This window comes from Pelmatolapia mariae, linkage group LG23, assembly GCF_036321145.2.
Source record: "Pelmatolapia mariae isolate MD_Pm_ZW linkage group LG23, Pm_UMD_F_2, whole genome shotgun sequence".
Taxonomy (NCBI): domain Eukaryota; kingdom Metazoa; phylum Chordata; class Actinopteri; order Cichliformes; family Cichlidae; genus Pelmatolapia; species Pelmatolapia mariae.
In genome coordinates, this window is record NC_086246.1 from 46,792,118 (window position 1) to 46,818,493 (window position 26,376).

The 26,376-nt window shown below is 39.1% G+C and overlaps 2 protein-coding genes across 4 annotated transcripts in view; one reads left to right on the forward strand and one right to left on the reverse strand.

The window, feature by feature from the left end:
* elavl4 (ELAV like neuron-specific RNA binding protein 4) overlaps positions 1-7,413 on the reverse strand; it is a 74,768-nt gene extending 67,355 nt beyond the window's left edge. The window contains exon 1 of one of the 3 annotated variants that reach the window (XM_063467299.1): positions 6,034-6,281. In XM_063467299.1, the coding sequence (XP_063323369.1) occupies positions 6,034-6,165 (132 nt within the window). In that variant the 5' untranslated portion in view covers positions 6,166-6,281. Of the gene's footprint in view, positions 1-6,033; positions 6,282-6,854 lie in introns of those variants that run through there. The other 2 variants (XM_063467298.1, XM_063467300.1) reach the window with 2 other exon arrangements.
* Positions 7,414-11,975: 4,562 nt separating this feature from the next.
* LOC134620049 (cytosolic carboxypeptidase 6) overlaps positions 11,976-26,376 on the forward strand; it is a 359,217-nt gene continuing 344,816 nt past the window's right edge. The window contains exons 1-2 of the mRNA XM_063465948.1: positions 11,976-12,058; positions 13,309-13,431. Coding sequence (XP_063322018.1) covers positions 12,013-12,058; positions 13,309-13,431 — 169 coding nt within the window. The 5' untranslated portion in view covers positions 11,976-12,012. The remainder of the gene's footprint in view (positions 12,059-13,308; positions 13,432-26,376) is intronic.

Below are 26,376 nucleotides of genomic sequence, written 5' to 3' on the forward strand. Positions count from 1 at the left end.
AAGTCAGGATAAATAAATGTAATTCTGCGAGAAAATATGTTAATAGAACGTTTTGAGAAAGCTGGTTTTAAAATGTAATAAGGTACAGATTATTAAAAAAGCAACACCTAATGTAAATATTTTAAAGTTCTGAAAGTAAAGCAACATATAAAATGTTTTAAATTGGACAATAACTTTCCAAAAATATATAAATATTATATTACAAAAGCTTTCTACAGGTTCTAGATAAATCCCCATGATGTTGACAGCATTTTTGCCACTGGTAAATAGTCTGTCCAGTAATATTACCGTCGCTTTCTAATTTTAGAAGGAAAATATTGTTAAATTTCTGGTCCCGAAAGCCGTTCCTGTCCAACGACTTGGCAACCCGCCCTGGTATTCAAGTTTCAGGATAGAGCAATGTGTACTGACTAGCAGCCAAGAGGTGGTGCAAATTCAAACAAGAGAATCGATCAAAAGCAACACTCAAAATTTAAATTCATACTGCCAAATGATCGGAGCCTCCTGAGTAGTAGAGACAACTTGTTGTAAGCCATCCTGCTGTTGAAATTTTGGCATGCAAATTTATCACGATGGCTCTGCTGACCCAAGTTATCAGTGAATATCCCAAATGAAGTAAATTTTGCAATAACATGCAAAAAACCCCAGATTTTATATTCCCCATATAACCCTTTATATCCACCAGTATGTTTATTAGTAACTGTGATTTAATTGCATAATTTTCCCAGATAGCAATTACATTTATTTTGTAACTCTCTAACATCTACCCAGTTACTTCACAAGTAATCATACATATTAAGATTATACAAGAAACACTGCATATGCTATGCTATTAGGGTACATTTATAATTAATGGAGGGTTTAGCAGATAAAGATGCTGCTGCTGTTAGTTGTTAGCCTTACTGTGGACAAAATATATTTGTAGGAGTTTTGTTTTTTAGTATAGCTGGATTTTGGTTGCATTTTATGCAAGCTAATCAACGGGGGAAAGCCCCCCATCAATTTTTTATACATTAAGTCAAGCCAACATATGCTCCAACTGTTAGAAACCAGTGAGCTGCTCTAACGTCACCGGTCATTCTTCCTTTGCGTTATTGCCATTCAGTCAGCCATTCATCATTTGTGACAACGGATACTTTGCCTCATCCCCGGCAATTAACGAATCGATAAAAACGTGTTGGCTTTGAAACCATCAATTTTGAGAGAGTAAAAAACAGTGTTGTTCATCAAAATGCCAGCATCTCAAACGCAGACAATCGCTCAAGTATCGGTACCATTTGTCAGCACAGCATCAACAGGCGTCTGGCTGTCAACAATGAGGCCCATTTCCTCACGTCGCCGATCTTAAAATGAGTTCTCACCTACAAAATGGGCAAAAAAAGAGACTATCTAATGTTCTTTTTGTAAAGGGGATTTTGTTTGCATTATAAATTTGTGTCTATTGTAAAGGAGAAGACTGAGCTTAAACCATCTGATGAGATTATCATCAGAGATGGAGGCAGCGCAGTAAAGGTCTTACACTGGCTAATGCGTCTTTTGTCAAGGTTTATAAGGTTGACATATCCGTAGTACATTGACTGTCAGTTTTATAATTAATTCACTAACCCTGAATAATTCAACACACACAGCATAAACTGCTTTTGTATGTTGACCTAAAATTACATTTTAGCCTCTGCCTTGGACTTCACTTCTGAATAGCATCTGAAGAAAGTTTCTATTTTTACATATTCATTGTTTGCAAACGGCAAAACACGAAGAACTCGCCACGTTCGGGAACACAATAGCTCTTTCTCTCCAGTCTTGCCTGTCGCATTATTCTTTCTGTATTTATCCTCTTAAGCCAAATGAAATAACAGCAGCTGGATGTGAAAACATTGTCCAAGAGAGGGAACAAATTTGTTTCTGAAATTAAATGTTTTATATTGCCAGGCAAAAGGGCAGCCCTGGGATTTTTTTTTTAAATTTTTGGGAATTAAGGAAGAAAACTGAACAGCAAGAAGTGAGATTATTTCATTCAGTGTGCTGAACTGCATAAATGTGGCCACAGACGTGACGTAAAATCCGCACTACAATTTACAAGCCCACTACGGAATTATAATCCCCTACAACGTAAACTGTGATAATTGTGATGACTATGACTAAGTTAATCCATGTATTAAACGGCTTGTGAGTCAGTGTGGGAATAACAGCAGGTTCTGCTTTACTTTCTGGTGGTGGGTGTGACCTTTTTTGTTTACATTTGAATTACAGGACTACACGCTTCGAAGATGTCTGATGAATCTGAGCCCTACTACTGCCGTTACATAAGTGGAGTCACAGGTGACCTTTGGCTGGGCGTGGACACATGACACTGCAGCGGCCTATTGGTGGGGTACTCTATTGTTTGTGTTTAGTATACAGAGTGGATGAGCATGAAAAACAGGTGACAGTCAATGACGGTATGCAGCACACATTAGCAGGCTTTCGAATGTGCTATGCTGTACAAAATAAAAAAGACTCCAAGAGAGAAAGAAATACAGTAAGGAAAAAAGCAAACAAGAGAGAGAATACACTTTGTGTGTGTGTGTGTGTGTGTGTGTGTGTGTGTGTGTGTGTGTGTGTGTGTGTGTGTGTGTGCATGAGCCTGCAGACACCTGCTCCATTCTGCAGTGATGGCTCCCAGCGGGACACAGGCTCAGCTGCTGATCACTAGGCCCTCCCTGCAGCACTGGTGGCCACTATACGTGCATACACACACACAACAAATCTGAACCCTGCAGGCCCCCCTTGCATTGCCCCTCTCTGTGCTCCCCGTAACTGACACACCACATGTGCTCATATCAAGTGCAAACATGACATGATGCACACACACACACACACACACACGCGCACACACATATACGTGTAAGCTCCACAGTTTCTGTTCCTGCGATGTTGCGTGTAAATTCTCTTGCATATTTCCGTCATAATGTGCTTTAGCCCCCCCTCCCCCCTATAGAGCCCTAGAGCTAAACAAGCTTTGCTAAAACAAGCACGGCTTGAATATTACTGGCCTTCTCACTTTAGCACCTTTTTCCTTACACTTTTCATTCTCAGCTGCTTGGCAGATAAATTAATGGTTCAAAATATTATAAACCAGCAGCATTTGCTTTTGTCAGATCTCAATGTTAATTAACTGCCATCGTACTTGTTTCACGATTATTTCGGTCGATTCTTGCTTTTGCACATATCTCCATCTCCGTTTCCCTTCCTGTGAACGTCGTTTTCCCTCTGTGGCGTCGTTCAGTCTGCTGCACCTGTTTGTGCCTCAGTGACAGCAGGGTTGTGGAGCACAAATGAACTAATTTCCTGGATACAGAGAACACTGCAATCAAGTAGAGGGGAAATGCAGTGAGCGGCAGATGGAAGAAGCTAATCATTGTTATGAAATAGAGATGACCTCTAACTATCTGCTGGCTGTTAATATACCGTGGCTACACACGTTTGCCAACAGCTATGGTAGCCCCCTTTCTCTTCTTTGTCCCTCTTTGCTTTTCGTTGCTCCGTTGTTGATGAACGGCTTTAGGCAGCTTTTTTTTTTTTTCAAATGTTGAAACATTAAAGATTGGAGTTGTCAAACAAAGCCTTGTGTCACATAGAGAACAGCAGCTGCCTGCAGTGGGTAATCAGTGGAGCTTTCTACAAATTAACAGCATTCAGCTCTGAAGCACGGTGCACTGCAGGTTTTTAGATGTGGGCTTTTGAAAATTAGATTCCAGTGACTGAAAAATTGAATAATTTACAATTAAGTTTTTCTACACGTTATCTACATTTTACCTCCTTTGCCCAAGGTGGTCAACCAGGTCATTCTAGTGCTGTAAACCGATGTGGTGGGTGTGCTTACTCCGGCGTAAGAATTTGCATTTGAGTTTCATTAATTTTATGCTCCTCTGTCTGCTGCGTGTGTTCTAATAGATTCAGAATTAAAATTTTTTGGATGCTCTCTTAAACACGTCGTCCTAGAGCTTAAAACGCGAGACGCGAGACGCAAGACTGCGAACATGCGCACACACAGGCAAAAACATTTAGCACAAACACGCACGTGAATGCTCTAAACAAACTGAAGCTAAACAAGATATTTATCCATTTATCAAAGTAGTAATTTACACCAATAGAAGATCAATCCAGTGTCTTAATTTTAAATTGTAACAATATCAAACTGTTGGATTGATTAAATGACAAAAATGTGCTAAATAATGAATTTGCCTCTATTTAAAAGGTAAAGCAATGTTTGGCTGCCGCTGCACAATTAAAAAGACAAAACAAATAAAAAAGCACCAAGGTAGAGGTTGCTGCTTTTGAGGCTCTACACACCAAAGCCACCAGAATCTTCCAGCACATTCATCTAATGTATGCAAATGATCTTGCTGTGCTTAATGAAGGCACCATTAATCACTTTAACGATGGTCTTTTTTAACCAGGGTAATCATGCGCAGGCATACACGCGCACGTTGTCAAACAAATACACAAGTGTATGCGCCTACCTAGACGCTTGATCGCTCACGCACAGACACACACACAGGGACGTGGCTCATCGCTAGAAACACACTGATGGCGAATGTGCAAAATGCCCAAAACGAACCATTTTACTAGAAATGAAGCTATTTGTGATGAGGACCTGACTGTCACTCAGTTAATAATAAAAATGTGTTGAATTAATAATTTTTTTTTTTTACTGCTGTTTGTAAATTTTAATGCAATCTGCAACTAGTCATCTACTCATCATGCTCCACCCTGCGACCGACTGGTTATTTCTTTAAAATTCCATCTAATAAGATGCTGATAACAGTCAAAAAAATGTTTACATGTCAATCCCATTCACATAATAAACTGAAGTAATTAGTTCCATTGGTTTCAAGAAAAAATTCATGGTCTGGCAGCTTTATGCAAAGAGCTGATAACACTGTTGTGAGTCTAAACGGGCAGTGGGAAACACATGCTTTGTGCTGTGTATAATAACTAAGCACTGGACAGATGTCTTTGAACTGGCGTAAGAATTCAAAGCAAAAAGGCAAAGTGGAAAAACAGTTTTGAAGCTCAGCTCCTCGCGGACGCATTTCAATGCTTATCCTCGCCGTGTATTTGCATACACTTGACGGAAACCCCTGGATACAGTCAGCAGCATGACAGTGGGTTATGAAGGCTTCCGGGAGGCTCTGGGGTGTGGATCTGAGCCAGTTTGAAGGGGAGCCGAACCAATGAAGAGCCCACAGCAGATTAGACACCCACAGCTTCATGTCGCTTTAATGCGGCGAGTCAGGGATTTTCTTACAGCTCTTTTGCCTAAACGCTCAGGGTTTTCTCATGCCCCTTTCTCTCTCTCGCTCCCATTCCCCTGAAGTAATCGTTTCTATGTAAATTGCAGAGTAATGTTGACTCCAGCGCAAAATATCCCGACTATTTACAGTTTCTCTGCCTCCGCTTGCTAACGTGGCTTTCTCAGACGTTAACTGAAATCTAACTGATTTGACTGGTCTTCTAAAATCACAAACGGACTCCTCAGGGTGTTCAAATGCATTCGTTGAATGTCGAGGTTGTTGTAAAAAGTCTGGAATTTTAACAGCAGCGCTAATGGCCCTCTTTTAATTACTACACATCAATTAATTCATCGTCAGGCAGTAAGCAGATAAATGAATATTTTAGATTCCTAACAACATTGACAAAATTCAACAAACAGAAAATATATTACACTCACAAATGCACACACACACAAACACCTCAAATTCCCTTGATAACAGTCTGACTGGCAGAGGCTAAAGACAGAGTAGGCGTCCATAATTGAACAAACATAACAATGTAAATATTTACTAATACTATCCATTGGGGATACAGGCAGAATTCCACAATTGATTTGCTCTCTTTCTGCCCTTTTGTTCTTTTCCTCAACACACACACACAATTATCACACACACTTCCTACTACCACTACCATCGTTTCTCCCCGATTCACTTCTTGTTCTTATGCCATCGTTCATTAAAAGGATGGAGATATATATTGGTCTGTCTATCCTCTTACCAGGGGTGACCTGTAGCCCATCTGGGCTGGCGATGACAGGAGATCCCTGGGAAATAGCGGCGAGTGCGTCTCAGGGACGGAGCCCACGCCACTGGCTGCTAGTCCCGAGAGCTGCCCGTACCTCGCCATCATCTTGAGATGCTGCTCACAGAACACACACACTCATACAGAGACACGGGAGGAGAAGGGAGGACAGAGACAGAAACGGGGGGGATAAAAAAGAGAGAGAGAGAATAGGTGTGAGAGAAAGGGAAGGAGAGCAGATAACAGCAGGTAGGAAGGACGATGGTAAAGGACAGAAGAGGGAGTGTGGGGGGTGGGGGACATGAAGAAAGGGGGAGGCAGAGGGGCATTACAGAACCCTTTGCTTTCACACAAATGCACGTGTGAGCATACGCACAGCCATACACACTCGCGCTAACAGACATACTGTAGGCGCACATGAAGGCACACAAGCAATTTTAGCCCCAGGTGGACAATTTCACAAGCAAGCCTATGTTTGATGGGTTTAAAGGCTACCTTAGTTTTGTTACAATAGGAGGATATAAAGTCTAGACACTGGCTCGCCATTTATTATTACAAGGTGGGATGAGTGAGGGTGAGAAGCGTTGCGGTCCCCTTTTCTGCACCAAGCATCGTGCTGGGAAATATAATAAACAGCTGCTGTTATCAATCATCCCCTCTGTCTTCTAGCTACGAGCATACAGAAGTGTAAAGACTCGCACACACACTGACATACGATAACACACATGACAGAATGGTTGGCAGCAGACACACACAGGTGAGGTGCGGAGGGAATAAGCAAATCCAAATGTCTTTACCTCATTGCTCAACAAAGCAGCGTTGAGTGTTCGGCTTATTTCGAACATGTTCAGATTCGGTGCTTTTTTTTTCGTTCTGTCCTTTTATTTTCAGATTTTCTTCAGTTTTTTGTTCTTGTTGTTGTTGTTGTTTTTGCTCCCACCTCCTCTTTTTTTTCTACAGTTGGGAGTCAGTCCCAGGAACACAAAAAAAGAAAGAAAGAAAAAAATCAAATCAATTTAAAAAGAGGGGGATAAAAAAAATCCTCTTTAATTTTCTGATTTTGGAGTTGTGATATTTCAGTCCTCTAGTTTTTGTCTCTGTCTCCCCTGTCTGCTGATGCACTTCTGCTCGTTGTGGCTGTAGTGGTGGCGTTTGTGCCCAGGGTCTCCGCACACGTCTAAGCAGTCAATATGCTGTCTTTTAAAATCTCCCCAGAGTCAGCACATTAAAACAAGCAGTCAGGCAGTCGGTGGGTCGGTGGGTCGGGCTGGCGGGCTGGCTGGCTCCCTTATCTGTCCCCCGCACACTGGCTCACACAATACGCTCCGATCCTCACACTGCTCACTAACAGATTAGCCTGTCCCAAAACATTGCACTTAGTTTAAACTCCCCTCCCTTTTTTCTCTCTCTCTCTTTTTCTTGCTCTCTCTGTGTATCGCTCCCTCTGGCTCTCTCCTATGCTCTCGCTCTATCTCTCTCACTCCATCTCTCTCTCATCCCCCATTGCTCATGCACTGAGGCAGCTACAGTTCTCCGTGCTACCACAAGGTGGGAAGACTGTTCTAGCAGCAGCGACACCATCGCCGCCACATCCCTTCCTCTCTGTGCCACTCCTATCTTTCCTTTCATATTATCCTCTTCTCTCCTCTTTTTGGGTGTGTCTATAACACACAGATGCAGATTGTAAAGGAACATTTATACTTAGACTGGCTCTCGCTTCCTCGCCAGATCGAACATTCAACCGGCATTAACTAATAGTCTAGGAAGTGCGAAGACTCATATTGTTTGGGTCTAATTATGATGTAGATTACATTTGAAAAAGGGCTATCAAGGCTTTCCGGAAAGAAGGAAGCATTTAGTGCCTTCTTTCATGTGGCTGAAAAATAAAGTAATGGAATGTAGTCAAATCTGCACCTTCTGAGGAGGAACCACAAGGGAGTGGAAATTAAGGGTACCTCTTATTAATATCTACCAGAGATGGAAAAAGTGAGGGTTGAGCAGATGCAAGCCTCAAGGTCAGGCAGTTGTCCTTTTCCTCAGCAGGGTGTGGCACAGAGATGACGAAGCAGCTAGTCACAGACATGGCAGGAGATCCGAACTATGGAAGAGAAAAGCAAAATAAATAAATATTAAGGGGATGTGAGCCAAGAATATGAGTCACTAGATCCTTGAACTCAGTCAACAATACATAAAAAAATACCATACCTGCATCTGATGTGGTAAAAATGAAATTTGTGCTTATTTCTGAGAAACTAACAGAAAAAAAAAGTAGCTTATGAGGGTGACGGTTTTAAAGTGAATGGGATCGTCGTCGTCTGTGCTAATCAAATCTTAGCTTCATCAGTGTGGCACAGCATTTATTCCCAGTGCTTTAAATGTGCTTTTTGCTGTCTTGGATCAGAGCAGGGAGAGCGGCCAGTTAATAGCAGCCTATTGACACTGAACCATCTGTTTAGGTGGATGCTGTCCAGCACAGTGGAGAGAGGGAGGAACAGACAGAGAAAGTGTCAGATAAAGGGAGAGGAGTGGGTGATGATGAATGGATGATAGAAGGGGTAATGGTAAGGTGTAAAGCAGTGTGTTAGCAAATTGCTACTTTTAACCGATGTTTATGTCAACAGGGGAGGGAAATATATGTAGAGAGACTCACACTCACATCAAGGATGCGGCACGTAATATTGTTTACATGTTTTAAATTAGCACATTTTCCTTTTCTTTAAAAGAAAATTGCTCGCTGTAGCAAGTTAAGTGATGGTGTCATTAACAGCATTACTATGTTATGGCACTGTTGCGCCGTCTTGGCTCCAATTCCACTTATTTTATTTTTTTCCTTAGAAAAGGACTGCTAGCCGCATCCCTGTTCCGTAAAGCCGCGGTCTCTGGGGACGGCTGGTCCGGCACAGCCCTGGGGGGAGCTGTCAGTTGAATCATTCAGAGTGAGAGCTGATTCCTCAGTCAGCTGCCTCTCAAGCCTTCCTCTCTGACCCAGCCTCACTCCCCTGAGCCCCCTGATTGCTGTCACCATAGTGATTCTCTATGTACTGCCGGCTGGTCTCTACTTCCCTACTAAGCCCCCCGCACCCGGCCTCACACAACTGCCCATCTCCAACTCTGAGCCTCTTGTGCCCTGTGTTTTCATTTTTGCATGACTTGTTTCTTCATCGATGATGGACTATATGTGTGGACGTCCTCAGCTGGCCGGAGTAAAAAGGATTTCCCTGTAGTTGCTGGAATACAAATGTAGAAAAACACAGATTTCCTCCCCTTGAATACACATATGCCGGGATAAAAAAAAAAACCTCACAGAAATTCTTTGTGTCAATGTTTTTTTGTGGCACTAAGCTACAAATGCTGACTCATTTGATCAGTTTGCAATTCAGAAGAAAGACTATCTTTCTAAAAGAATGAAAATATGTATTTTTTCCACTGATTTAAATGATGAGGTGTGTAATCCAGTCACTACCAAGCCACACTAACCATGACAGGACTGTCTACATGTGAAGCACGATCGTATGTTCAGAGGGGTCAAATATATTTTTATAGGCGTGTGAAAATACACTCTCATGAGAGATAATTAAAATTTGAGAGTCCACATGTGTGGAATGTACCTCTCTTTTGTGTTATTCTGGTTTCGGTGATCAACTGAGCAGACACCAGTAACTAGAAGTAAAGCGCACGCATGCAACTTGGGGAGAAAGAAAGATTTCAACTTCTTCAGGCATTTTTTAAGAGGACACACTATTGTAGAATGTAAAGCTTTAAAAGAAGAGGAAAGCCATAAAAAGATTTGATGCACCTTTTCGTTCTCCTGTAATATCACTAATGTGCATAGGCATTTAAATGATAAAACAAGTTTTATGTCATGTCCTAACTTCCACTGCAGGATACCATTATTTCACAGCTACTGTTATAATGTCAGATAAGTTTTTGGAATAAAATTTTGTCTTTCAAAAACTGATGTGAGTGTCAGCCATGAGATGTAGTTACACCGAGTATCCATAGTGCTTTGACTGTAGAAAAGACAAGCCAGGATCTTATGGAACATCCAAACACTCCCATGCAGCCTCTCTATTTGATAAGAGCTGAGAAACAAGGGAACATGTAGCGTGTCTAATTCATTCTTCTCATGCTCCATAATTTAATTTCAATCTCTCTCTTGAAAATGAATGATTGTACCACCATACAGCTCTTTAATTGGCATAGTGTTAAAGGAATGACATGGCATGGCGGACAGCTATTCAATTTTCAATTTTAACAAAATATTACACAGGAGCCCGGTATTCTCTTCCTGTCATCTGAGAAATAATCAGTCCGACCTATCTACTCAGTGGTCTGTTGATGCTCGACATCAAATACAGATCACACATGCACACGGGAAAAAACCCCCCATTGCCCTCTCTCTGGTCTTATTCATTTAGTCCTGTTACACACAGCTTATAACCTGAAAATTTGCAGCAGCCTGTATGCTCTTGCTCCAGGAGTTGTGCCGCTGCTCATTTGATGTACTTAATCAGGTGCAGCCTTTGTAATGGGAAAGGAATAGGGCCAGGCTTGATTGGCCTTGATGACATCTCTGCTCCAATTGTCTAGAAAATCTCCAGCTTTAATCAATCTGCAGGATAATTCAGAATCTCTGGCTGCTGCTTGCAATGATTGGCTTTTTCTCTGAAAATACCTTCAAAATGAGGTTTATTTCAGGTATGACTGCAATAAAACTGAGGAGTGTGCAGTATACAGATTACTATTTAATTTGCAATGTGAGTCTTGTCTAGTTTACTGATTCCTGTAGAATGTAAATGTCGCCAGTGTACATTGTTGGTGTACTTGTATGGCTTGTGCATGGGGCAATACCACAGGGCTTCGCAGTGGGTGATAAAAACTGGCACATTCTAACCATCTATTGGCATCCAGCTAGCAAGCATCAGTGATAACAATAAGCACAGCTTAACGGACACTTTAGAAAGAATACTCACTACAGTCATAGCCTGTACATCATCCTGAAAAGCACGACAAACTTATCCAGTGCCATGAATCCAACTTAGAACTAGGTTTTTAAAAATATTTATTTAGTTATTCTTTTGAATGTATATTTGTGTGTGTGTGTGTGTGTTAGAAGAAGAATTACAAGATATCAAATCTTGAACCATAAAGGCTTTCCACCATTTTTTAAATGACTCTTAGCCTTCATGTTAATTCAGTATATGTATGAAATGCATGTGTAATAAGAAGGAAGGCTTACTCTCGAAGTTTTCCAGGGACTTCGACCTTCTGGGTGACACCAGTTGTGTCTTACTTACGCTCCTCTGGCTCCTCTTAAACTTTAGAGTTCAGTTTAAGATATTAGTGACCACTTTCAGAGCTCCTCATGGTCAGATGCCTCCCTAGATTAGTGAACTACTTCATCCAAACTTCATACAGTAGGTCAGCTGATTAATACTTGTTGGCTATACCTAGATCCAGGTGCTGGAGATTGTGCTTTTCATGGTGTGGCTTCCAAGTTCCAATGGATTTAAGATCGGTCGACCCTGCTGATAACTTTAAAAAGAAGCTTTGGACCCACCTGTGCATGTTTGGTTTTATCCATGTATTTTAGTTTATATTGTAAAACACTTTGCGTATACAGTCCTTCTCAAGAACAAAAGTCACAAACTTCATTTCCTTTCTTACTAACTTGAAATTCTGTGAGTGACCTTTTCAGAGTTGCAGTTTTTTGTTTGTCCTGAACCAACCATGCTTTGATAAATCACAGCTTACTTTCAATATTTAATGATTTTTGTAACCACTAAACAAACATAATCAAACACTGGGTTTATTACTTACTCATTGCCCGGGTGAACCGATTTCTTGCGTGTCTTCTGAGCAGCGGCTCCCTGATGAAGGTTGCAGCGCCTCTCCCGCTTCCTTTTGCTCCGTTGCCGTGGTAACTCACAGAGAGCGTCCGCTGCTTTGTAGCAGATGGAGAGGAAGATGGAGGAGAACACTGTTAGCGATGTCGACGCTGGTGTGTAAATATGAGCTTTAACACGGCAACCCGTTCGTTGCTATACAAGCAGAGGGAAGCGCGTGATAGCCCGTTATCTCACAATAATATGCGCGCGTGACTGGCTCGCTACGTCTCTTTTTATGGACGCTAACGTTAAGCGTGTTAACCTCCTAGCTAGCAGGTGCAAAAATGTAAACACAGTCCTGTCACCAGCAAGCGTGAGCTAGCTGTGCTGCTGTCGACTTTATTCAACCATATTATGAGCTGCATGTGCGTTTAGATAATTGCTGTCATGACAAAGTTAACCGCTGCATAGCCGAGCAGACTGTTTGTTAAATTGTGTTAGCTAGCTTTGTTTCTCAGACTGCAGTGAGCTGGTGTGGAGCTAATTAGCTTTCCGTTGTATCTGAAGTTTTCTCTTGGTGATTAAAACCGGTGTTTGTCTGTTATCCTTCTAAATGAAAGCTACCGTAAATGAGCAGTTTTTAACAAATGGTACACGCCACTGTAATGGGGGGGCTGTTAAACAAACAAAACGCACATTTAAACCAATTATAATATTTGTTGTGGCAGGGGTTTTGTCATGTTTATCATAGTGCACTTACGTTTTTTTAAAATTAATTACCACCTCTTTTTTCCACAACTGTGGAGTCCAAAACTCTTTGCGACCTTCCTGATTATTGTTGTTTGCATATTTGTACAAAACGCAGCTTTATTACTTGTTTTAATTTTAAAGATCTAAACTAAATATACTACTATTTTATTAACGAGCAACTGCATAAAAAATGGAAATGAGTTACGGTATTCACTTATTAAAAGTCCAGTTGTACGTCACTTGTTCAAGGAAAAATAACCATGTGTTGAAATTTTCTGTTGAAATGAACAGCCTAATTACCACTTAGCACTAATTACTAATACCAATAAAATATATAAAATCAACACTTCTTATACTGTTGATGTTGTGGCGCTTCACATTTAACAACAACATTTTGTGAATTAGTTATCCCTATCCTTATATCTTGTATTTTTTATAGACTTGGTGTGTGTGTCTCCTTTTTCATTCTAACAAAAGTCAACATGACAATAATATAAGAAAAGGAACCATTTATTTTTTCTATTGGAGTAAATACCTGTCCTTACTTTAATAACAACGACTGTATCATATTATATGAAATTTTCATATACAGCTGTGAACTAAGGGTTTACACACAGTGGTCTGAGACTCCTTTGAGTAAAGTTAAACTCTACATTTTGCACTTGTTCTTTAGGCCGTGAAGCTGGGGGAGAGGATGCCTTGGTGGGCAATGTAAACAAGCTGATAGTGAGCCCACCAGGATACTCAGGAACTCCACGAAAAGGACATCTGGTTTTTGATGCATGCTTTGAAAGTGGTGAGTAACTGCAAAACACAATATTTAACATTTAGACATAATTACAGGATGCACACTTGGATGGAAAAGCAAGACTTTCTCATGCTGGCTGACACTTTTTTTAAGCAGATTTGTTTAGCAAAAAAGTCAGATAATTGATAATTGTTAGATCAGATGCTGTACTGACAGCTCCCCACGTCCTGCAAGTACAGTGACCAAATCACAACAGTCCCTTCTTCTCCATGCAACCCAGGTTCCCAGTGAAGGGTGGGTATATATGCTGACATTTGAAACAAATCTATTGTTAGATAAGATCGTACTGTCATAAGACCTGTGTTGAAGCCAAATATTATTGGTTGTCACTGCTGCCCTAGCACACTGACTGTAGTTACCCAAAATCAATCAGTGGGTCAGCTTTAGCTAGATGCTGTTTGAACATTTGTACATTACTTTTGTTACGTGATCTTAATATTTGTAGTTTAAAACAATTTTAAATCTGACATGCCTGTGTCCATTGTTAGCTAGCATCTTGTATATTTGCCCGGGCTTTGTATTTCCATGGCTGAATCTAAATTTTTTAAACATTAATAAAAAACTCGATAGACAAAGTGGTAACCTATGACATCTGTTATTTATGTTCCTTGGCTGGAGCGTGGCTGTGGTCAGATCACAGTATTTGCTACCTTTTTAATTGAGCTTGCAAGTTCTAACAAAAAAGTTTGTGTTTGTTACATCACCTAGATTGTCTGCACTGTGGCTTTGCTCCCTTAGTGTCTCCATGTGTGTGTCAGCGAGAGCATAAACTACACCTGCGATCTCTACATCATCCTGTCTGTTATCTTCCATTTCGTTTGTCTGAAATTGTTTTCTAAAACTTTTTATCCATACACAGGGTCCTCACAGTTCAGAAATTTTTTTTGTTGTTGTTGTGAAAGTGGATGAGATGCTGGCACTATTGATCCCTGAAATCTTTTCACAGTAAACTGGGCAACAACCCTGTTGCACTCTGTTTTTTCCCCCTGCCTTGTTTTTCCTTATCTAGCAGTTGAGAATCAATTTGATTTGCGTGTTTGACTGCAATCTCCCGATGAAGCTGTGATTTCTGCTTGCCCTAGCACTAATTTGGAAGACTTAAAGAAGTTCCAAGATGCAATAATAACTACAGACTCATTTTGTTAACAGTAGTAAGTGTTACCTTAATTTTATGGGAGACAGTCACATTTTTAGTTTTTACTGAGGCTGCATTAAAGCAGCATATTCAGCACAGCAGTCTCTTTGTTTAAGCAGTCAAACACACCACAGAGCTTTAGACACAAAAGATGCTCCACTTTTAATTTTTTTTTCAGAAGTTGCTGGTGTTTCCCTTTTTATACACAACTACTATGTATGCACATTATATTGCATTTAGCTACATTTTTATTTCATTTTCTAAACTGAACCCACATATTTGAACACTCTGGTCATTGCTGACAGAGGCATGACCAGAGAGCACAGAATGTAAAAACAGATCTCTGGACACCATCGGCACCATTAATAGGGACAAGTCCTCATTCTTACACTTTTATATAAAAGTTTCTGGGATTTTAAAATATTTACTAGGGAAAAATAGAAGTTAGCCCAGGAATTTTAAAATAGAGGCCGTTGTGCTGTTACATTCTAGATGACGTGTATAGCTCATGCTTAAATGTGGATATATATGCACATAGTATGTAGGCTTGTAAAACATATAGTGCTGTTGTTCAAACATTTACTCATTCTCTATATACACGATAAAATGCAAATTTTTTACAATGCACATTTTGCAGAATACCTCATTGGCTCTGGTTCAAATTTGATTATTCGTTCAAACCTCTGCCCACACAGGACCGAACCATTTATATATTGCGTTACATCCACAAGAGGGCAAACCGATACCTGGACAGACATACTTATAAAGGCATTTCAACTTAAAGATCTCTCTTAAAAGATTTACATTCCAACACATCACAAAACTAAACAAATTAATTAGGTTAAGTTGTATTTAATAGGGATTTGACAACCTGTTCGAGCTCTGCTGTGAAAAGCGTGGAACAACAATGATCTTTTCCCTAGCATGAAATGGAAAGTAACAAACCACCAGGAAGCTGCAGGAAGCTTTTATCAGTATATTATTTTCTCTGTAGCTGAGGTAGTTAGCGAACTCTCTGCTATGATTACCGCAGGAATATTGTTGATTATTTTGGGTCCTAATTGACTCATGTTGGGCCAAAACGCCATTAAATTGTGCATTTTTTAAGATTCTTGTTTTTTAGACACAAGTTACAACTGCTTAGTTAGCTAACGTACGCTAATGTACCTGCTGTTATCATTTACTGTGAATTGCAAATATAAAAAGAAGGTAAAAAAGTTGGTATAACAAAAACCCAACAAATCATAAAAACATAATAGACAAATGTAAAATTTAACTCTGTTTACCTTTAGTTGCTTAACTGATATTGGTTCATTTATGCTCCCGAATTAGGGAAGTTTAAATCATTTTCATTGTCTTCTTGTGTCAACAGCAGTGTATCTGAAGTCTGAAGCTGGACTTAGGAGCACGCCAAGTAGTTGTTCTGACATTGACTCACACACGGTACAGCTATGTGGTATTGTATGTGGTTAGCAGTCTGTTTGCTTCCCCTCAGCAGTGTCGCATTTGTTGTGGAGGAAATCCAGCTAGGTATTTTGTGCAGGTCAGAAGAAAGATAGCCACTTGTAGTGTTGATTATTTTCCACAATTAATTTTCATAGTTTGATTGAAAAAAATCAATTATATAATTGAATTGAGGTTGCTGTACGCATAAAGTAAGATGAAGTTAAATATGCTCCAGAGTCCTTTGTTAATGGCCTTGCTTTCTGCTAGTGGAGTGGCATTAAAACGAAAATGAAGAACTGCATGTTTTCAGCACCGACAAGGTCGGCTGGTTAGACCCACAAGCAGGCAAACACTCAAGCACCAAGTAGGCAGAATAAATCAGGGAACCAGCAGGCTCTCTTTGGGACTGAATCGCTGTGTGGAGATTAGGTTCAGATGGTGCTCAGATTTCATATTTCCACAGATAAGCCCATTTTGGTTTCTGCAGACTCAGATGAGCTTTAACTTCTCCCTGTTTACTTTCTGTTGTCTGACTTTGGTGTCAGTGTCAGTGTTGTTCTCCAGCGTTGATTCTCTGATGCACTTTTTCAACAACCTGGAGGTCAGTGGATTACTAACAATTAAGTTGGGTTAATCTTATTCACAAGAGGAAAGGCAATCTTTTATAGACATATAGTGGGATAGATAAACCTTATCAGACTCATATGTGAAGGAAAGTACAAATGTATAGTCGCAGAGTGTTATATTAGGAGGATTTTGCTGCAATATCAGTGTGGCAATTGCCCTTTTTATAAATTTGCCTTTTTTCCCCCAGATGACATGGCCAGAGGAGCTCAGACATTGATTAATGGGTGCTGAGCTCCCTCACAGGGATCAGCTAACATATACATGTCTGTGGCTCCGGATTTATCTCCTGAATGATTTATGGAATTGATATTAATCTCTTTCCAGTAAATGCATTACTAAAGTTAGAATATGGAATAAATTGATATTTGCCAGATATTCTCAAATTAATGCCCTGTTGCTGTTTCATTTAAACACTACTGGTTTTAACAGCATTGCTTTAAAGTTCCACTTCATAGTTTGTAATTTTGTTTTTTACAGAATTCTTTACATGTGCATATTTTACTACAAGTTATACTCCATCTCAAATCTATGTATTTGTCTACAATAGCACTTCTTACTATTCATGTTTGTTGTCATCATTTACCATAGTAAAAATAAATGTGCTGCAAACAAAGTACCACTCTCTTTACTAAAGATAATATTACTTCTTAATTCTAAATTCTTAATTAAAATTTAACAAAGTAAAAAGCAGAAATTTTGGCATTTTCTTAATTTATTTTTGTTTGTTTAACTTGTTCTGAGTTTCCTGAGGACAAAATTAAACATGAGGTAAGAAATACAAATGTAAATTTCTATAAATTTATCAGAGGAAGAGTTCTCTTTGCCCCTCTCTTATCAGATAAATAATACTAACACTAATTACCCAGAGTTACCCTAAGTTACTTTGTTTTTTAATGTATTTTTATTAAGTGGAAACTTGCATTAGTTGGATAAAAACTTTAATGTTGTGGTAGAGAAAGTACATGCAGTTAAACTGTGAAAGAGCAAAATTTGTTCCTTCATTCTTTAATTGTATTAAAGATGTTGAACAGCAGCAAAAGTGTAGGTTCACCTAACCTGAGAATACCTGCCATATTGTGTTTACAGTAAATGTTGTACCTCTGCTCACACTTTATAAGACAGGTTGCATAAGTGAAGAATGTAAAATGAGCTTCTGGTTTCATATATTCAGTCTGATATTTGTGATACGAGTGAGGGAGAGGAAATTGGAGACAAATATGTAAGCTCCTGCCACACATGTTCATTTCTCAAGGCAATTGAATGGGCCTTTTATGACAGTCTGTGTCTGTTTTACTTCTCTCAGACTAGATTGAATAGTCAGTATTTCAAGCAGATGTTTTCATGTGAAAATGATGCATACCTATAGGAAGGATCTTTGCCTGACTCCTCATGCTATCTGCATCCCATGTACATTTCCATAAAGCACAGCTTTTATTTTCTCGTCTTCATATAGCATAGAATAAAATCTAATTGGTTTATTAAAACAGACACTGGTTATGTAAGCTGTTTGCCAAAGGTATAAAACCTAATTTACATTTAGATGAGGCTTAATTCACTTTGTTGTCTGTGCTGTGCTGATCAAGTCAGTGATGGCCTACAGATTTACATACAGTGTGTTTCAGTCAACAGGCCCTTTGACACAGAGTCATTATAAACCATTAAATGCCTTTTACTGTACTATGCCTAAAAAATGAGCATGACAGTTCTCTCAGTGTTTGGTACAGTACAACTTGAACACTGTGGCTATTTTCATTCTCACTGGTTTTGTTGAACGTTTTGGATTGTATAATTTGCCCAGTGTTATTAACACCCATGTAAACACAGAGTTTTACTTACTGAGATCCTTTTTTATGTAGTACAGTAGGAAATAGAAGATTTTGCTAATCTGTAAACATTTAAGCTCTGGCCTATTGTTGTGTATTGTGTCAAATGGCAGAGATTCGTGAAAGTGATAAAAGAAGTCTAATTGTTTTTAGAGTGAAATCCAAATGACATTCTTATCTTGTCTTGTCACACGCTCCAACTGTTGACATTTTTAGCCCAAAAATTGTTTTGTGAATGCATCCTCACAATGTCGCTGACTAAAGTGCCATCTGTCTGTACAAAGAACGACACTGACAGCTCAGGCTTATTGTTTTACTGCACCTCTGGACCATGCACCAGATATAATTAAGCACTCATTGATTAGACAGACCGCTCTCTGCTGACAATGACTTGCATGGTCAAAGAAATTCCCCAGCGGTGACAAGTGTTTAATGGGGTCTATTGATAAAGACAACTCATAGACTTTACAGTCAATTCACTCAATACAATCCAACTTATATTGCAGACTGGAGAACAGATATTGTCGAAATGCTATGTCCATATCGTACTACAACCAAAATGGTCAAGGCTGTCAGATACTGTTTGAAGTCATAGTGTTTCCTGAGCCTGAGTAATTAACCTGATTTATAAATCATGTAACAGCTTGTTAGACTATGAAAGTAAAAAATTACACACTGATTCATGGTAATAATTTTCTCTATGACTTTATCGGTGTCTCACCTCGTTGCGAAGGGATTTCGGCCCACCCTTTGCTACAGTGTTCAGTTTTTTTAAGTTTGCAGTCAATGTCCCACTAAAGCATTTAAACTGGACTGAGGTCTGAACTGTGACATCACCACTGAATCACCACCTGGATTCTTTTCTTTTTCAGCCATGGTTGTAGATCTGCTGAAGTGCTTGGAATCTTTGGCTGTGTCCAAATTCAGGTGCTGTATCCTTCGAAGGACCTGGCCTACCCGGTCTACGTAGGTCTTGTTGGATGACCTGTTGGTGGCCGGGCTTTAGCTGTTGAACAAATTTCTCTGGTGGCACGACAGTGCTAATAGCTGGTATGAGGTGTTTGTGCCTATATGTGTGGTTGTGCATTATGACCAAACGTCTCCATTTTTGTCTCATCTGTCCAGAGGAAATTGTTCCAGAATCCTTGTGGTTTGTTCAGATGCAACTCTGTGTTTTTGTATTTGTTGTTTTTCTTTGTTAGAGAGAACAGTTTTCTTTTGGCAGTCCTTCCATACAAGACATACTTCTTCAGTCTTCTTCTTATTGTGCTGTCATGAACCTTAACATGCTAACTGATGCCTGTAGGGTCTGAGATGTAGCTCTTGAGTTTTTTTATTGCAGTTTCCCTGAGCATTGCATGATCTGACCTTGGGCTGACTTTGATGGGATGTGTTCTCTTAGGGAGATTGTGTTGTTGTGTTAAGACACACCTGAATGCACCAGACAAAACAAAAATGTCCAAAACTTCTACTTTTACAGAGGTGATCACACTTTCTGATGATCCGTTAAAGTGCATTTGATTAGTTGCGCCTGGGTGCTACTTACCCTCTTAATTCATGTGAAAGCAGTAAGCGTGTCCTTAGTTTTTTACACGACTGCATAGAGTCCTGGAAAAAAAACAACAACTCTTTTTCACATGACTGTGTATTAACTTCCAGTTAGATAAATATTGAATATCTTATCAAACTCTTGTGCACCACTTTTTACAGAAAAGCTACAGATAGATATTCATTACTACGTGGACGTTCATATCATCCAGCATTTTTTTAAAAAGAAGTGTTCCTGTGCCTCAGGTCTACTGCATATGTTGCTTATTTAGCTCTAATAGTGACTTTTGAAGACTATAGGAGATTAGGAGACAATAGGAGATTTAGATTTAGAACAAAGATTTTTAAAAAGATGTTAGAAATATGAGTGTTTAAAACAAGCTTCTGATCATTAAAACCCAATTAAAATACTGAATTCTGCTTGTAATAGTTCGGATATACGTATTATATCCTAATACTTGAATTAAAAGAAAGCAATTCAATGTGCTATTCAAAATTCACTTTTGACTAAAGATATGGCCACCATTATTAACAGATACTGGCGCATTTTTACCTCGGGAACCATAAATGCAATGATGGTCAGCAATGTCATTTTACTCGTAAAACAAAGATTTTATATCATCTGGATACGAGCAAGACTTTTCCAATTAAAGGGATAATTTAATGTAAAACCAGTAATGTGATAAAAAGGCTTAAATGTCCTTGTGGGTTGGCATATATCGGTAAAACATCCAGACCTCTGAAAAATATTATTTCAGAACATAGATGTGTTATTGGAAATCGTGATCAGAAAAGTCCGGTTTCCCACCACTTTAAGCGTATGAATCACAATGTGTCTTGTCTTAGTTATATTGGCATTGAGCATGTACAGCTTGCAAAAAGAGAAGCGGGCATTAATACTTAACTTTTACAGCGTGAACTTTATTGGATTTTCACTCTAGAGACTTTAGCCCCAAAAAGTCTTAACGAAGAAATGGACTTTGTCCTTTTTTATGACTCCTTGTATTTCAGTGTTATATTATATGTTCAGTTATTCAGTGTATTTCTTATGGATTCATGTGCTTTCAGTTGAGGGGCATATTGTATTTACTGCATCTAATAATGCAAGCGCCCCTTTAGACTTGATGACGGGAATACCGGACGGCAGTGTAGTATCTTATAAAGAGCTTTGATATTGTATTTTGTGTATATATTTCTTAATAATAATGTTTTACTTGACAGACACTATATAAGACGATATAGCAATTTTTTTATTTGTCTGATCAACTGCATTAATTTAAAATGTTAGATATTACTTGTTTTGAACTTCAGCATGTTATGGATTGAGGATATTATGTTTTGTTTTTCGTTTATTTTATTTTATTTTTTTGTGGAGACATATTTTTATGTTTCTGTCGCAAATTTTTTGTCCTATAAAAGATCTGGTTCCTGATTGGATGTTATGACTGTTGGTTGTGGTCATGTGACTGTTCACAGGGGATTTAAGATGGTCCTGCCTTGTGTTTCAACGTCTGATAAAGTGCAGGTAGGGATGGGAATTGATAAGAATTTGTGATTCTGATTCCTTATCGATTCTCATCGGCTCCATTCTTGCAAATTAATTACATGCTGCGTCGTCAAATGTTTGTGCACATTGGAGGTATTTCCCCTCTTTGGTGTGATCAGTGTTGGGTCATTACTCAAAAAAAGTAAAGTAAAAAAGTTGTTACATATATTACACAGAACACTTTTCTTAAAAGTAATACAGTACATTACAAGACATTTGTTATACTACTCGCATACTTACGTTGTACTATGCGTTACTTTCACGTTACTCTGTAAAATGATCTGAAACACACTGTTTCATAATAACCGATTAGCAATATAATTTAGAGTGGTGCAGTGTGCGGATCGTTAATTACCGACACAGATTCTTAATAATAATTATCTTGTTAATTCTACTTAGGTGTAAAACAATATTAGTAGTCGTTAGAATTAGTTTTGACTCCATATCAGTTTCAAGGTCAACATGGTAAGCATTAATGTTTACCATGAAACATTGAGCAGAGGTGATGAGTAAGTAATAGCAATAGCAATAATCTTCAACAGCTTTGAAGTCTATTACTCTGAGCAATACAAAATGTGGTATTTATATTTTCCAGGAGAGCTCACGCCAAATTAATATTTAGGGTGTTGCTATTGTTCTGGGCATACATTAGGTTAATTTGGCTCTGATGCAGTGATGGATAGTAAGTCATTTTCCCTTATTTTCTAATGCAGAGCGGGTTGGATTGATACACTGACACAAAAAAGTCTAGTCTGAGCTGAAATTATATTTTGTTATATTTTTACACATTCATTAGCTGTTAGTCATCAGCAGTAAATATTTGCCACTGCCCAGATGATCATTACAGTATAAATTAAGGTTTCCAACCCTGACATTACTGCTTTGATGGTATATCTACAACCTCTTTATGGATTTACTCTAGACTATAAATAACCCATTATTAATAATTGATAAACAAAGACTTTCTCTTATTTGTTTTAAATTAGAAAACAATAGTAAATAAATAAATGTCTGTAAGGAGATCGGTAGTAAGGATAACGTGTAAAAAACAGTCCCTTTAGTCACTGCTAATGTAGGTTTGCTTATCTCATTTTGCTTCAAGTGTATTTTTCTTTTCTTCCAGCACTCAGCAGTGTGTTTAATTTGTCTGGCCTTATCTTCTCCCAGAAACTGTCATGTCGCAGTTGCAGCGACTCTCTGAAAAATGATTGATTAGAGTCACGACTAAAGCAAAATTCAGAAGACAGAGATCAAAAAGAGATGGTCGGAAAAAGCATGAGAAATAAGGTACTACAGAAGGAAAGAAAAATATGAACACTTGGGGGTGGGGTGGCTGGGGGTCTGTAGCCAGTCAAGGGGGGAATGCAGTCAAGCTTGTCAGAAGATATTTATATACTCCAGAGTGCCCCATGAATCAGGATAGTTGAGTTTCCATTGATTAAAGAAGAGGGAAACGTTTTTACAATCAAGCCAGATGCTCAGAACGAGTGGTTTGGAGAGGCCTGAGTTTGCTGCAGTATGCAGCTCTCTCCTTCACCTCTTCTGCCTCTCTGATGAAACAATCCGGAGGGAGAAGCAGCCCAGGGGGGAACAAAAATATATCATTTTTGTTAATGCCTTTTTACTTGTAATCAGCATGAGCATAATTCAGAATTTGTTTGACACTTAACTCCCCACACATGTGCATTGTGCTGTCATATGGCCTTTTAATGGCTAGATTTTTTTTACTTTTCTATAGCTCGCCGACCTTAGAATGCTCTCTCTTATGGGCTTTCCAAAAGAAGATCTATTTGTCTGAGTAGGAGGGAGCACTCCTGACATCTGATGTATTGAGAGGCACTCCCAGTCTCTCTGTCTCTCTTACATGTCCTTGGCAGCGGAGAAGCTTCACTGCTCAAATCACTAAATGGCCTCTCCAGTTTTCCCTTTTAGCAGTTCTCTCTCCTCTCTCTGTCTTTTAAGTCAGGCGCAGAGTATGGAGATAAATTTGAGTTGTCTTGGGACTGTTGGCAAGACCATTGCTTTTGATTTATGCTATTTATTGGCCATTTGTATCCCTAAGAAATTACTCTTTATTGTTACTTCTTGTTTTATTGTCATATTCTGAGATTTTCTTCAGGTATATATAATACCTTTTATTTCTCTTTTTGAAAAACTTCATGCAATATGAATTGGGGTTGGTTTACATTGGCTTGACCCTGTGTTAAGTGTCCAGGATGTATCAAATAATACACTTTCTTCATTTGGTACACCTGTTCAGCTGCTTGTTAATTCAAATGACTAATCAGACAGTCATGTTGCAGCAAGCTGATATATTTAGACATGTAGACATGGTCAAGATGACCTGCTGGAGTTTAAACCAATTTCTTCATCATCAGAATGAGGAAGAATGTAAAATGACTTTGAATGTATTTCTTTGTATTTCAGAAACGACTGGGATTTTCCCACACAACCATTTCTAGGGTTTACAGAGAATTGTCAGAAAAAGAGAAAATATCCACTGAAAAGCAGTTCTCTTTGTGAAAATGCCTTGTTGTTGCCAGAGGTCAGATGAGAATGGCCAGACTGCTTCAGGCTGATGGGAAGGCAAAGGTAACTCAAATAACCACTCGTTACGACCAAGAGATGAAGAAGAGCATCTCTGTATGCGCAACATGCCAAAGCTTGAAGCAGATAGGCTACAACAGCAGAAGGCTACAAGAGGTGCCACTCCTGCCAGCTAAGAACAGGAAAGTGGGGCTGCAGTTCATAGAGGTGCACCACAAATGAACGGTAGAAGGTTGGAAAAACATTGCTCAATCTGATGAGTATCGATTTCTGCTGCCAAATTTGGATAGTAGAGTCCAGAATGTGGCATACACTACATGAACATGGATCTGTCCTCCCTTATATCAGTGATACCAGCTGCTGGTGTGTAATAGTGTGGCGAACACTCTTTTTGCATATTTTAGGCCCCTTAGTAATAACTGAGCATTGTTTGAATGACCACAGTATATCCATCCATTCTTTTGATGGCTGCCCCTGCAGGATAATGTGCTGTGTCACAAAGCTCAAGTCATCCCAAACCGATTTCATGTACATGGCAATGAGTTCACAATATTTAAATGGCCTTCACACCCACTGGATCTTCATCCAGTAGAGCACCTTTGGGATGTACTGGAGCGCAACAAGAGATTTGCATCATGGGTGTGCAGCTGAAAAATCTGCAGCAACTTGTGTGATGCTATCAGGCCAGAACCATGTTGAGTCTATGCCACAAAGAACTTAGACAGTTATAAAAGCAAAGGTCGAACCCGGTACTAGCCCAGTGTATCTAATAAAGTAGCCAGTCTTTATATTTCAGTCTGAATGACTCACTTGTAAAGATAACCCCATATATAACCTGTATGATCATTCTCTGTAGTACCTCCCAGCTTTATCTCGTTGTTTTCCCTTTGTCATCTGTATTTGGCTCCTTCAGGTTATTCTCATGGCTCTCTGTTGTTTTTAGAATTAGCAGGCAGCTATTTTAATCAGAAACAGTGCCAAAATCCCACTGTAAGCACCTAACAGCAGAAAAAGTAAGGTTCTAGTTTGAGTAGAGGCAACAGTAGATTTAAACAGATGGACACACACACAGATGACTCCACTATAATGCAGCTGTGACTGGCTGTCTTTTATATATGGAAACAACAACTCCTTGCATATTAATTTAAAGGTGATAACATGCCAGTGTTCTGCTGTATTTTATTTTTTCTAAGCAGAACAAATGCTAATAATCTAAAAATCTGCCTTGAACACATGGCTTCATTGAGGCTTGACAGAGTTTTTGCAATGCAAAGTGGTATCAGTAGCACTGAGTGAATTGCAAAGTGATAATCCCGTCTGACATTTGGGCCTGTTGCATATGGCCACGTCTAATCACTAAGTGAACACATTGGCTCAGTTTTGCTGCTCAGGAAGTACTACAAACAACCTCAGCATTTTGTGGTTAATTGTTGATGGCTCTGATTTGAGCAACACATAGGAGAGCCCACCCCTTGCACATCTATTCAAAATGTCACCAAATGCTAGCAGCAGTAGGATATTTGTAAAAGTTTGAGTCACAAAAGGATTTGATTATCAACTGTATTCACGGTGTGGCTGTGAGATTTGAAAAGTCTGAAGGGAAGAATATTCAGACGTTTGATATTATATAAAGTTTTTTCTTTTTAACATTAAAAATTGCATCGTTGTTACTTCATCTGCATTGAAGGAAGTGATGTGACCCAAACAGGTTTCACTTTGTTGTTGTTTTTAAAATCCAGCTCTAGGCTATTTTGTGTTATAAACATATTTGGAACATCACTATTCATTGGCTCAGGGCCTGCCTCTAGCGTCGTGATACAAGTGTGTCGTAAGTAAACATTACTGCAACCAGATTTCTGCATTGCACAAGTGGTTCTCGCGCACAAGGCCCCGGTGATTCATCCAGTAATTCATTTCCAAGCAATTCCTAACGCCATAAACACAGTTTCAGAGCAGGCATCTCATTTTTCATCCAAGGCAAGACGGTACAGTTTGGGAAAATGGCAAGGATTTGTAATGCTTTACCACTTCATGTTTTTCAAGCTGCCTGTATTTATTCTGCTGATTTATTTAGAAAACCTCTCTCTGAGATGAGCTTCATTGATGTGCCAGGGTTTGTTTGATAACACAAATTCATGTTCAGAATGTAGTTATACAGTGAAGGATGAAATACTCACAGGAGCAGCATTCTGAAAGAATACATTTTGGTTTAAATCCAGGCTGCTATCTCATAGGTCTGCTGCTCAAAGTAAACAGTATAG